Genomic DNA, 13,912 nt, shown 5'->3' on the forward strand with positions numbered 1-13,912 from the left:
CCAGCCTCCAAGTCTGACCCTGGCGCCCCGGGACCTCCCGGCGCCCGGCCACAGCGGCACCTACCGCTGAGGGCTCCACACCGGGACGCGCCCCTGGCCCTGGGGCTGCAGCCTCACTTCGCTCCTCCTCTGAGCACCTACTGGCCGCCATGCCCCGCGCCACACAACCCTGGTCGCCCAGGTGGCCTTCAGGGCAACAGAAACCCCAGCCCCACGTCTGCCGCTGGTCACGACCGATCCATCCCACGGCTCAAAACAAGCCTTTCTCTTTTTGCTTTGGTTAGAGGTGTCGTGGAGGCGCATCATGCTACCCGCAGGCATCCAATCACGTGTACAAGTTGCACGTTCTCATTAAATGTCCCTCCTGTCACACCTGCTTGGACCACTGCTATCAATTATTGAATTAAGCTCGCCTGGGGAGCTCTCGGTGTAGCTGCCTGGTCCCCACTCCCTCCCCTCCACCCCCCAACCCCCAGCCACTGTTACCCCACATCTGGCTCTCGCTGGGCAGGCTGGGCCCACGTGTCCTGGAAGATGGATCTCCTGTTCAGAAGAGGCCCCCACCATCGGGGCGTCCCCCTCGGACTGCGGGAGGGAAAGATACTGCGCGTAACGAAACAAGCACGGTCCCTAAGAGGGTGGGTGACCCTGCAAAGGGCCAGCACTGTCCCGAGCCCTCCTGCTCCCTCTTTGCCACGTCACACCCCTCCAAGGAGAATGGGCAGCAAAGCCGATGCCGAAGCACCGTCCCCTCCACTGACCGGAGGGCCGTGCCACCCGCCGGCCGCACCCGAGAGGAAGCCTCCCCAAGGGGGCGTCATCTGTCCTGTCCTGGTCGAGTGGAGCCCTGAGCGAAACACGGGACCGCTCCTTGGAAACAGAGACGTGGAACTTGAGGGAGGGACAGCACTCGGATGAGCTTGGACTTGGCCACCACCGTGCCAGCGCCTGCCAGGTCCCCAGCACCACCCCCCCCCCGGGCACCAGGGCTCCAAAGTCGGGGGAATGTCAGGGCTCACATCTCAGCGGCCCCACGGCTGTCCTCGTCTGCCCTCCAGTGTAGAGTGACCGAGGTCTGTCACAGCTGTGTTCGCCGGGCCACGTGGTGGCTCAGGCCCCGGGCTCGCCCCAGGAGCTGCGAGAGCTTCCCCAGCTCTTCCCCCGACAGACAGAGCCCACGGAGGTGCCACGGCCTCAGCCCCGCGGCTCCGCTTCTCCCCTCTGCCTCCCCCAGGAGGAGGCGATCATGGAAAATCAGAAGTGCCTGTCCCCCGCCCTCCACCCCCGGACTCCACTGCACAACGGCTGCCGACACCGATAACGTCCGCGGATCGTCAAGTTCGCACAACGGAGCTGCTCTCCTGGGCCTCTCTGCGCGAATAGCCCTCCCGGCGTCGGCGCCGGGAAGTGGGCCCCGGGTTCCAGAGAAGAGGCCCGTGGACCGTGGGACCCAAGTCCTTCCCCACGGTCCCCATGGGTGCGGTCACTTCAGACAAAGCTGGCTTCCCTTGCAGCCCGGCCCCTGATCGCAAGGGGGCCACAGACACATCCGCCAATCATCCCATGCCTCTGCTTTCTCTGCTTTGGAGCGGAGCTAACTCTGGCCTGACTGGCATGGCTCAGTGGGCTGGGCGTCGCCCTGCGAACCGAAAGGTCACCGGTTTCATTCCCGGTCAGGGCACATGCCTGGGTCGTGGGCCAGGCCCCCAGTGGGGGGTGTGCAAGAGACAACCAATCAATGTTTCCCTCCCTCTCTTTCTCCCTCCCTGCCCCCTCTCTGAAAATAAATAAGTAAAATCTTTTTAAAAATAAAATAAAATGGAGGTAACTCTGGGAGATCCTAAAAGAATCTAGGTGTTGGATTTCCTACCATGTTACTGTGGAAAGAATAAACTTAATGAGACAGTTAAATAAACTATTTCATCGATTTATCTAATAACATCTTATCAATTGTTTATTTGAAAAATAACTAATCTTTAGAAAAATAGAGCAACCCAGAATTGCTGGGCTCTGGGATATCCTAACACCAGCTCTAGATAAAATATCAAAAATTTAAAAACCAGCCCTGGCTGGTGTAGCTCAGTGGATTGAGTAGGGGCTGGGAACCAAAATGTTGCTAGTTCGATTCCCACTCAGGGCACATGCCTGGGTTGCAGGCCAGGTCCCCAGTAGGGGGCGTGCAAAGAGCAGCCACACACTGATATTTTTCTCTCTCTCTATCTTCCTCCCTTCCCCTCTCCAAAAATAAATTTAAAAAAATGATTTTTAAAAATTTAAACACTCATGACACACATAGGGACATTAGGTTTGAATGAGGAGGAACTTAAAACTACGCGCGGTTGCCTTTCGGCAAATCTTACTTACACTCGGTCGCAGCTAGGTCCTACCCTGTGCCATCGACCTGCAGGTGGCGCGGAGACGTGGCAGGGAAATGGCGGGAACAAAGAGGACGCCTGAGCGAGCAGACCCCGCCCCCAGACTCCGCTCCCCGCGCGGGGCTGGGACGCCCCGGTGCTGCCCACCTCGCCGACTTGCCCCCGCGCCTGCCTCCTGCGTCCCGCGTCCCGGGTCTGCGTCCCCATTGCGTCCTGCAGACGGACGCTCCGCGGGGCCGCGCGCGCAGGCACAGCGGCGGCCGGCACAGGCGAACGTCCATGCGCGCTCCTCGATCCAATGAGTGACCCCAGCGATGCGGGGACAAACTGAACATGCAGTGCATGTGCCCGAGCTTCGCACTGACGACAGGAGGGGGCCCGGAACCCTCCTCTGCCGCGACAGGGAAGGCACCCCCCCAAGGGCCCGCCCACGTAGAAGTGCGTGCCCCGCCTTTTCCATGGTGCCCGGGAGGGACACACAGGTGCGATCGCGGGTGAAAGCGCCGGCCGCGCGGTGACCGGGCCCTGCCGCCGAGTCCTCACGTCTCAACCCCGTCTCTGGAGTCGTGGGGAGGGCAGGATTGGGGCGAGAACGAGCAGGAGCTCTTCCGTGAGTGGGAGGGGCCCGGCCGGGCAGGAGTCAGAGAATGCTCAGCCCAGCTGGGTCCTGCCTCGTCCCGGGTCCTGCCACGCCCCCAGTCCTGCTCCGTTTTACACCAGCTCCTCGCGACCCGCAGCGCCCCCTCCCATCCAGGGCCCCGGAGGTCAGCCCCCTCCCCCGCTCTGGAAGCCTGGCGGCTTGCAGCCTCTCTGTCAGAGCTCCCCGCAGTCGCACCGTCAGGGTGGGAGCTGGTGTCTGCCTCCGCCTACCTGGTGACGTTCCAGACCAGACCCGTCCTGAAGGACTTCATTTTAGTTTATTTCCGTAGCCTGCCTCGTCGTGTGCCCTGCCTTCTCAAAGACTTGCCGGCGACTAGAGAAGGAAGACACGCAGGATGGTTCCCCCCAGGACCTCGGGACCAGCACAGCCTCAGTGAGCTTGGCCCGCACAGCCGGGCGGACCTGCACTCAGAAGCTGCCCCCTCCCTCGCGCCTGGAGGGGCCGCGGGCAGAATCATGCCCTCCGGCGTTTCGGGTCCCTCTGCAGTGGCATGGAAGGGAGCTGGTGACGGGCCAGGGACAGCCCCCTGCGTGGGGCCCCAACCATGGAGGCGGCACCTGTGATCCTCTCGGGGTGGTGGGGGCATAAATCACAGGCTCTCTCTTGGGTGCAGTGGCCCACTCACACCCCTCCCCCCGGGGGCGCCCAGCTCCAAGCCCAGGCCAGTGGCTGAGCCCGTCCCGCCACCCCGCCCCCGCCCCCCAATTCCCACTGTGCTGCAATACCTCTGAAGCGCCAAGAAAGTCGCTTCCTCATACCAATCAAAGGGGAGAGTGCTAACATCTCAAGTCTGGAGAGGTCACCCGGCCTGCCCCCTGGGCTTCAGACAAGGCCACTTTCAACGGGGCCAGACCGATGGGCGTTCTCCGCACATCTGCTTAAAAAGGCGCTCCCCTCCCTTCCCGCGGTTTAGGAAGGGGCTAATGTTAGCACATCAGAGGAAACATTGAAAGGACTGGGCACACACACATTCAAATGTGCCAATTACACCTGCGCTCGACGCACAGCAAAGGAGCCGCTTGCGCAGGTGGCCGTCTGGGACGGGATGTGCTCCGGGGCCGCAGGGTCAGCCTTTCTTGTCCCGGACTCCGCAGCTGGGGCGCCGCGGCTCCCCACGTGCAGACCAAGACCCGAAGGGTCGGTGGGACGGACGGGTAGGCCGGTCTGTGAAGGAGGATTCCAGCAGGAGCCCTGGCCGCCACAGCCGCCTAATCAAAAGCCCCCCCCCACCCGCGGGTGAGCACTCCTTCCCGGCCGGACGCCCTGAACCTCCATGCAGGTTCATCTCACGACCCGAATCCCTTTCAAAGACACCCAGGAAGGGGGAGGCAGAACGGTCGGAGCTCTTGGCCCACGGGAGAGAGAAATGTTTTCCAGGTCCTACGCCCACTTTTGTTAAGGGAGCCCTTTGACCCCCGAGCTGATGGACTCCGCCTCCCAGGACAGCGCTGGCCACTGAGGCGATCAGGCGGGGCGACAGGCGGGTGGGCTGGGTCCCCCGCCAGGACCTCCTGCCCGGGAGGGAGAACCGGGCTCAGGAAGGAGTGGGGCGGGAGACCCGATGCAGAGGCCGCGGAGCCTGTCCTGCCTGCTGGGCGCCCTGGGCAGCCGAGGGCTGCGTCCGCGGTGGGGCTTCCTCTGCCTGAGGCCCTCGGGCCTCCCTCGGACTGGCCACCGAGTCTGCCGTCACGCACTGGACAGTCCGGCCCTGGCCTGCACGGCTGTCAACCTACGGGGGCAGTTTTGACCTCAAGGGGACACTTGGCTTGGTTGGGGGGCATTTGGGGTTGTCACCAGGGACGGGGCGCTGCTGGCATCCAGTGGGTAGAAGCCAGGGAGGCTGCCCAGCAGCGCCCTACAATGCCCAGGACACCCCCCAGCAGAGCGATCCAGCCCCACAGCCACCAGCGCTGAGAGCCCTGCCCTGGGGCCTGGGGAGTCACCGCTGCCCGGGCTCCCCGCAGGGACACCCCGGCCCGCGGCTGGGACGGGGGCACCGGCTGTGCACGGACAGAGCACCCAGCAGAGGAAGGGAGGGGGCTGGCCCCCTGCCCCCACAGCCTGGCCCCGGAGTCCCAGGGTGCAGCGGCAGGGACTCGCACGTGGCTGCCAAGCCGGGACGAGATGCGCGCCGAGGCCCCAGGCCGCGGGGACCGCACCCCCTCTCCGTCGTGTTCATCTGGAATGTAACGAACTCGGATGAATGTGGCCATGGGCAGGGGCGAGACGTGTGTGACCCAGGCCGGCGGGGGCACTCCCCGACACGGAATCGTTTGATGAAACCCAGCCGCCCGCGCCGGAGCCCGCGCACCCGATGGGCCGTGTTCCGGCACAAAGGCCAGGGAGGTGGAGGCTGGAGCCCTCCGGCCTGAAGCAATCAAACGTGTTTCCTCTGAGCTTCAGCAGTCGGCGGCGGCCCGGCGGCCGGTCACCGGGGCCCGTTCGGGTTTGAAACACGGCCCCGGGGCACAGGGGTTGCGGGAGCGTTTGTGTGAGGAAAACAGAAGTGATGGAACAGCCACTCTGTTAATCCATCCACCCCCGCAGGCCCAGCCCCGGGCCTGCCAGCGGCTCCGTGGGGGGGCCGCCGCAGCCGGAAGGCCCCCCCTGGAAACCTTGGAGCATTTCCACCCCGCTGGGTAAGGCGATGGCGTCTTCCTTGCTGCGGAGGACGCCGGGGCTCCTGGTCAGCACACTCAGCTCTTTGGGGGGCCGCTGGCTCCAGCCCCGCCCCCAGCGAGGGTGGACCCAGCAGAGAGCCTTAAGGAGCCCACGTCAGCAATCGGGCATGAACCCCAGTGGGCCTCGGCCACGTGGTAAGTGCAGGGAGCAGTTCACGTGCTTTTACCACGTCCGAGGGCCCTTAGGTCAGGGGGAGGGGCCTGGGGCCCCGAGAGGTTCAATGGCTTAGCGGGGGCCACGCTGCCGAGCCACGGTCAGGGGACCGTGGACAGTCTCAAGTTCAGAGCCACGGACGCACTCGCTGCCCAGTGCTCCCGTGAGCTCCGTGGAGGAGCACGTCTGTGTGTGGACCGCATTCCTGCGCTCGCCCCCCAGCTCCCCGAGGGGCACCACCCGCAGGGGGCGTGTGCTGGGCGCCGGGGAGCGAAGACCAGGTTCACCCTGTCCTTGGCTACGAGACTCGCACTCCGTGTGGCGCTACGGAGGGAAGAGTCCAGCAGTAAATGTCACAGACGAGGAGAGAACGTGAGACCCCCGGGTCGCAGCCACCAGGAGGCTGCCGGCACCCACGAGCCTGGAGGGGGCAGCCAGGGGTGGGGCAGCGTTTCGGCAGCGGCGATGGCATCCCCGGGACCGTGTGGGAAACAGAGGCTGTGAACCCCCTGCTCAAGCCCCCCGGGTGCTCCGACGAGCCTGCAGACTCGCAGCCCCCCGGCTCCGGAACGGGGAGAAGCACCGAGAGAGGAGGACACTGGGCAGGTCCGGAGAGCGGGGCGGGGAGGAGGGGACGGCGGCCGAACGGTCTCCCACCTTCCTGGTGGTTTTTGAGCACAAAGTCCACACCCCAGATCTTCACGGGGTGCCCTTCCCACCCGTCCCTGGAGATGGCCAGAGTCCGAGGGGGCGCCCACGGGTGTGGGCTTCCCACCGAGGCTGGTTGGGGGGCATGCACAGAGCCACAGCGGCGACGGTGGCCATGGTGATGATAACTAGCAGTCACTGACCACCAGCTGAGTGCCACACCCTGTGTTACCTGACCTAAAGCACAAAAGGAAGAACTGCCGTGACCGTCCAGTCCAGCTCTCCAGGGTGGGGGGGAGGGTTGACGGGGGAGGGGACGGGGACCCACCAGGGGGACTTGGGGAGAGCTCTCTCACCCCCGAGACTGAGAAGCCGGGGGACAGTGCACAGAGGCGGCAGGGGGTGTGATAAGGCCAAACACGACAGACGTGTGGTCAGTGGAACCGATACCCACGCCCCATCACTCGGCTTTATAAGATGATGTCGCATTTTTCTGCATTTGCCGCCAACCTTGTGGTTCAGCAGAGGAAGTGCCGCCCAGGCGTTTGCAGTGGTTCTGCTCCGCCCCCAACCCCACCCCCAGGGGGCACCGGTTCTTCGAGGTGGGAACCCCCCCCTCCCTCCCTCCCTTTTCTACTTTTGACAATATATGTGCACATCCAAAAACGAGTCTCATTTCCTGCGTTATTTTTCTACAAATTGTATCAAAATGTTTTCTTTCCACTTTCTTCTTCCTCTCCCCCTCCACCCCCACCCGACCCCCCCCCCGATATTTTGGTTTTGAGAACTTTCCAGGCCAATATGCAGAGATCTAGCTCAATCACTCCGACTGCCACCGATTAGTGTGTTGCATAAATTACCTTGCCCAGCCCCTCACTGAAGCACATTTAGGTCGTTTCCAATTTGCTAAGCAAACAGCAGCTGCCGTGGAGAGTCTGGTGCGTGCCTCCGTGTGTGTGGGGGGGGGGAGAGGCTCTCCCGGGTGCAGAGAGCAGGGGGGCTGCGGGGCTGCAGGGTGGAAACGGTCCGACTTAACTAGATATTAACAAATTACTTTCCAAAGTGGCTGCAGCCGCCGGCACTCCCAGGAGCAGAGTATGGATTGCTATTTGCCCGAGTCTTATTTTCTCAAATCTTCAAGGAACTGGTTACTGCTACGCTATTTAAACGACGCTGGCGCCCGAGCAGACACAAGTCCCCGGACTGTGTTTACGGAGCCAGGGTGTCCTGGACGCCGGGGCCCGCGCCGGAAGCAACACCGCGGTGAAAGGGCTCAGACGGCTTCTGGGCAGAAAGTTTGAAGTGTCAGCGCGTCGAAGCACATGGCGCTGTGACCGGGAGTGACCGGTTCGCTCACCCCGGGAGCCGTGCAGCTTGGGGAACTCTTCAAAACACCTTTATCCTATTCATAAAACAACACACAGAAACATAGAATCGTGTTTCCTTATAAACCCGGGAGATATTTTATAAAGTTAAAATGGCCACCTCGGATACTTGAGTTGGAAATGGTGGATGGCTCCTTGAAAAGATTTTTAACAATACACATTCCAGTCCGGAAATCACCATCGCCGTTAGTTGCAAAAACACTAGGAGGATTTCATTGGAGTCGCAAAAAGCGGTGTGAGTGTCCTTTCTCACCGGCCTTCTGTAACTTTGCTCTGGAAACGCTGAACAAAGCAATTAAACAAGAATGTGAGTCATAACCGTTAAAAAGCAATCATAATTTATAGATTATAAGGTCGTACTCTGGAAAAAGAAAATAATAGGAAAATCATTAAAATAATAAAAATACAGTAGTATCATCAGTTACAATATACAGAAATATAATTTACAATCTCATCTGTAAATTACAACAAATTAGAAAATCATTTGCAATAGAACCCAAGCCTTTAAAACACCTTAGAAATAAATTTAACAATAAATGTGTAAGACATGTATAATGCAAAAATTTCTTTTTCCTAATGAAGATCACTTAAAAAAAATTTCAACATGTGGAGATTTATGTCTTTTTATCAGATAAGGAGACTCATTTCGCTGAAGATGTGATTTTCCTTCATTTGTCCTTAAGTTCAGTACGATCCCAAGGTGGGATATACTTAAACTTAAAAAGCAATTCTAAAATTTATCCGGAAGAAGTAAACATGTTTTATAAGCAATTCACCATCGAATAACCTGGAACATTCTTTCCCAGAGCGGCACCGAGGGGCCTGTCCCTGCAGATATTAAAAACGCGTTAGGTGGTGACAGGCGAGGAAAGCAATGCAGCCTGACACGGAGGCGAGAGGCGGCTCAGAGGCCGGGGATCGCCGTCGTATCGATGAAAACCCGCCCTAGCGAGGCCGGGGGTGGGGGGAGCGGGCACCCTGGGGCAGGCTGGGCGGGGTGAGCAGCACGTTTCGTCCGGAGGCATTTGCATTATCGTATAAAAATGCAAAACGCTCACCCCCCCCCCCCCGGACCCCACAATCCAATTCCCAGGAGTTTATCCAGAGGAGACGGTCTCGGAGGTGAGACAGATGCACACGTGGGGACGCTTCCCGGCTGCTGGGGACTGAATATTTGCCTGCCTCCCCCCCCAAAATTCATCTGTTGACGCCGACTGCCCCACCGTGATGGGGTCGGGAAGGGGGAGCCTTTGGGAGGAGATGGGGTCAGCAGGGCGGAGCCCCATGAGTAGTGGGGTCGATGCCCCCATGAAAGAGACCCCTCAGGGCGCCCCATTCCCTTCGGCCACGTGAGGACCCGATGAGAGGACGGCCACCTCGGAGCCCGGAAGCGGCCCTCACGTGACACTGAGGTCCCCAGGCTCCAGGACTGTCAGAAATTCACTTCCGCTCCTCAGCACCGCCCCCTCGGGCCTGGGGGGCTTCCGTTAGAGTCGCCCGGGCGGACAAGACCCGGGTTCGGCCGACGGCTGGTGGGAGAAGAGGAGTGGGCTGAACGCCTCGACCAGACGCTCTGCGGTCGCCGTACGTGACGGCGGCGAGTGCGTTTCTGGACTAGAAGTATCACCTTTGGCGCTCGCACCCAGTGGGAGAGGCAAGTCATGGGATGATCACGTGTGTGGAGCTGTGTGCGGGCGTCTTCCCCTGCAGCTGCAGGCATCAAAGGGTGTTGGCCCAAGCTCCCTCCCGAAACCGCCCTGGCTCCCACGGCCGGCTCCTGCCACCCCAAGAAGGCCCCCCCTGGAAGAGACGGCCCGTGGGCCCCCGCATTTTCTTGGGGCACCGCTGGCATCTGAGAGAACCCGAGGTTCCGTGCTTGGTTGTTCGGGGGGTGCTGCCCTGCCCGGGAGCAGGTGGGTGTCGTGGGAGCTCCCAGACCCAGCTTGCGCCTGGCCCACCGGCTCTGCAGGGGAAACACCCGCTGGACCAGTGGGGACAGAAGAAGGGCAGGGCCGGGTTTTGTAAAGAAAGGGCGGAGGCCCAGGCTCCGAACCCTCCTCCTCCACTGCGCTGCCCCCATGCCCACCTGAGATCCTCGCTGCCCTCCCCCGCCACGTGGGGACAGTGACTCGTGACTCGTGGAGTCCAGAGCCAGCCCCTCCCCGGCCCCTGACACCGCTCCCCAGTGAATCTCCCGCTGACGGGGCTCTCGGGGTGCGGGGGGCTGGAGGCAGAGACGGCCAATCGGCCACACACACACATGCCAGGTCAGCAAGTTCCAAAGCATCTGCTCAGCAGTTCCTGCTTCTTCCAAGAAGGGCCACTGTCTCCTCCCTTCTCCCAGTCCCAAGACAGACTCCGGGGCTGCAGGCGGTGCCGGCCGCCCGCCCCCCGCGGCCGATGCCCGGCCCCCTCCCGCTCTGCCTCCAGGCCCTGCACTGATTGAAATGACCCTGGGTGGGTTCCTCGGGGCTGGCAGTTTGTCCCGCCGGCCTGGCCTCCGTGAGCTCCATCCAGAGAGATTCCTATTAGAAGAAATGGCCGCGGTGCTTTCCGCCGGCTTCCCACCCCCGGGCGCCGCGGTTTAATTAACGAGACCACGGACCATCTCCCTCCCTGGCAGGCGCTGGTGGTGGAGCCCCGAGGAGGCCGGAGCAGGAAGGAGCCAAGCGCCTGCTGCTGGCACGCGCCCTGCCAGCACCTCAGAAGAAACGGGCTTTCAGGCCGCCAGCAGATTCCGGCGGAAACCAGTCCACGCCACGAAGGATGGGGGGGCGGAGGCGGTGCCCAGTCTGCTGCAGGAGAGGCTGCGGCGAATGTCTGGCCGCAGCGGCAAATGCGGAGGCCGGGCGGTGCTTTGGCACAACCCGCCAGGCCTCCGGGTGCCCGGAGTGAGAGCCAGGCGTGAGGAAATCAATCAGCTGTGGCTCGGGTTAATCACGAGCTCCGCTCGCCCGGCGACAGACAGACACCGCACGAGGCAGAGAGCTCTGCACGCCGGCTGGGCCAGGCCTCGGTCGTGCCCGGCGTCCAGCTGCAGCCGGGCCGCAGAGTGCCCTCGCTCAGCCCGGCCAGGGGGCTGCCTCCGACAGCTGTCGGGGGACCCTAGGAGGGGTCCGGTCAGCCAGTCCTCAGGCAGCGGTCTTGGGAACTTTTGTTATTTCTCTTGTTAACGACTAAAGGGGGCCGACTCAGGCCATCCTCTCCCTGGGCCTCAGTCTGCTTGGCTTCGGCCGATGGCGGGAGAGAGCCCCCCGCCAGCCGTTCACATCACACCACGTGACACCCACTTTCGTCCGCTCCGGGAGAGGCTCTGGGGGGCAAGTTCTCAGGCCTCAGAAGCCCAGGCCCCGTTAGTTATGGGGTGAAGACACGGGTTGGAGACAGGGCCCGAGTCCGATCGGGGTTGGGAGGGAGGCGGGGGGGACCCATCCGGACAGCCCGACGGTGTGGCCCGGGCGGGAGGGGAGCGGAGGTCTTCACAGGGTCCACCCAGCCTGGCGGCCCTGCCTGGGCCCACGCTCTGTGTCTTCGGGGACACCACGTGTGTGCACATATGTATGTGTGAATTCACACTTCTCTGTGTGTGCATGCACACTCATGCATGCATGCATGTCTCTGCCCCTGCACACACACATTGTATATGTGTATGCACACACACTGTATATGTGCATGCACACACACGTGTGTGCTTGTATGCACGTGTATATAAGTGCACGTGTGTGCAAATATGCACAGGTGTGTGCCCATGTGTGCATGTGCGTGCGCATGCAGGTGAGTTAGGAGTATACATGTGTGGTATATGTGTGTGTGTGTGTGTGTGTGTGTGTGTAAGTCTATGTGTGGCTGCATCTATGTGTGTGTGTGTGTGGCTGTGGTGTGTGTGCCCGTGTGTAGATGTGTATGTACATGTGTGTGCAGACACCTCTGTGCTGCAAGAGCTGCACACACGGGAAGGAGGGCTCCGTGGCTGCAGCTCCCGGGCGAATTGTCCAAGGTCCCCTCTGCAGGCGTCACTTCCAAATCCCCTGGGGTTTCTGTCTCCCCAGAGGCCACCTCCAATGACCGCAGGAGGGCAGGATGGTCCTGAAGACCAGGCCCAGGACAAAGCTGCAGCAGTGGCTGCCCGGTGGCAGGAACAGGGGCCACTGGAAAGAAACAAGCCCCCCTCAGTGACGGCCTAACACGGGTTGGAGCCGGAGTCCATGAGCAGCTGCTGGCTCGCCGCCTTCTCAGACGTGAAGAGCAGCGTGTCTGCGGTCCAGCTCCCGGGGAGGAGCGGCGACCGCAGGAGATGGGCCGTGCCAGCCCCCTGCACCGGCTCTGCCCCGCCTAGGTCTGCCCCGGAGGCCCCAGGACCCACTCCAGGCCTCTCTGGACCTGTCGGGAGAGCCGGTGTGCAGGCCACAGCCGGGCAGCGGCCACAGGAGGCGGGGCTTGCTGGTAACGTGATGTCTGCGGGAGGCGGCTGGGAGTTGGCCCGAAGATGCTTCCAGCTGCCGTGAGCGACCTCGGCCCCCGGGGCAGGGGCGGGTGGGGGAGCTGGAAGCAGAGGGCCTGAGAAACGTACAAACCACATCCTCAGGGGCTCTCGAGTCACCGGTCAGGGGGAAGCCTGAGAAATCGCTGCTTCAGCCATGTGGGCCCTTTCACAGTCTCTGCCAAGGGGGGTCCCAACCCCCGACACTGCTCACGGTGGCCGGTGCCCCGGGCCCTCCCTCCACCTGGGTTCTGCTCGGCCGCCTGCCCCCTTCCCAGCTCTCCAGTACGGGCAGCACCCCGCACCCAAATGCCCCTCCCCTCCCCATGGCAGCGCCTCGCTCCTCTGGTCATCCGGGTCCCAGCCTTCCCTGACCACCCGCCACCGGGGGCCCCTCGAGTCCTGGTGGCCGCCCTTCCCATGGCCTCTCTGGTTTCCTTTCCTGCACCTGGCACCGTGCCCCTTGACCTCAGCCCCTCCCCAGCCATTTTCCTTCTCTCCCACGGGTACGAGAGCTCCCTGGTGGCTGTAGACCTAGTGTGCGCTGCTCCTGCTGCTCCCCCGAGTCCGGAAGAGTCTGGAAGAGTCCCGTGCAGGTAGTCGAAGCCCCCGGAGTACTCCACGCCCACCAGAACTGGCTCTGTGGAGGGGGTGTCGTCAAGAACCCCCCTATTTAGTGACAGGGACACACACTGTCCCCAGTTCCGATCCCTGGGCCTTGGCGCACCGGCCACAAATGTCCTCAGCAGCCGTGGGGCCGAGAGGAGAGGCAGTCCCTCTGCGAGGGAGCGACGTGTAGGAACAAGTGGGCACCGGTGCCCGCTGGGCGCAGGCGGGAGCCCCTGGGCCCTCGGAGTCGGGCACGGAACGAGTGCTGAGTTTGTTCAGCGTCCTGCCTGGAAGGCAGGACGGCTCTCACACTGCAGGCCTCCTGGTAACAGCCACCGAACACGGGGGACTTTCAACACCGCTGCTGCTGCTGCCGCTGCTGCTGCCGCCGCTTTCGCCGCCCGTTGCGGGGGGGCCCTGCCTCCCGTTCCTGGCTTACTGCTGCCATCTGCTGGCCACTTGTGAAAATGCATCGGGGAAGAGGGGTTCATTTTCCAGTCTGGCACACGCTTTTGCTGTGATGAATCCTTCTGAGAAGGGTTCGTTGCCATCTTTATTTACCTCTTGGCAAGTGCTGTCTGGCTGACCCAATCCGTGAGCAGGGCCGACTCTAGGCCCCAAGGGGTTGGAGGAAACTCCCGGGCCCTGCCTCTCCTGACTTGTCTGCATTTTACATATAGTGACTCTATTAACACTGAATAGGCAGCATGTGAGGAAGGGACGATGATCATCACCACTGGTCACAGATGAAGATGTTAAGGCACAGAGAGGGTGAGCAAGTTGTGCAAAGCTGCACAGCACAGGCGGTGGAGCGGAAATTTGAACCGAACCAGGAAAAACCGGAGGGCACCTGGTACCGACAGCCGTGCAAAATGGCCCGGGGGCCCCTCAGGTCTGCGTGGAGTGAGTGCACGCCCCT

General features: G+C 61.9%; 1 protein-coding gene across 1 annotated transcript in view; it reads right to left on the minus strand.

Annotated features, from left to right (window-relative positions):
- Positions 1–7,953: 7,953 nt before the first annotated feature.
- Positions 7,954–13,912, minus strand: part of CDH26 (cadherin 26) — a 46,185-nt gene continuing 40,226 nt past the window's right edge. Inside the window, exon 15 of the mRNA XM_045833477.1 lies at positions 7,954–8,186. Coding sequence (XP_045689433.1) covers positions 8,154–8,186 — 33 coding nt within the window. The 3' untranslated portion in view covers positions 7,954–8,153. The remainder of the gene's footprint in view (positions 8,187–13,912) is intronic.

Source organism: Phyllostomus hastatus, unplaced genomic scaffold (assembly GCF_019186645.2).
Source record: "Phyllostomus hastatus isolate PE091 unplaced genomic scaffold, TTU_PhHast_1.1 phas_contig_17, whole genome shotgun sequence".
Lineage (NCBI taxonomy): Eukaryota > Metazoa > Chordata > Mammalia > Chiroptera > Phyllostomidae > Phyllostomus > Phyllostomus hastatus.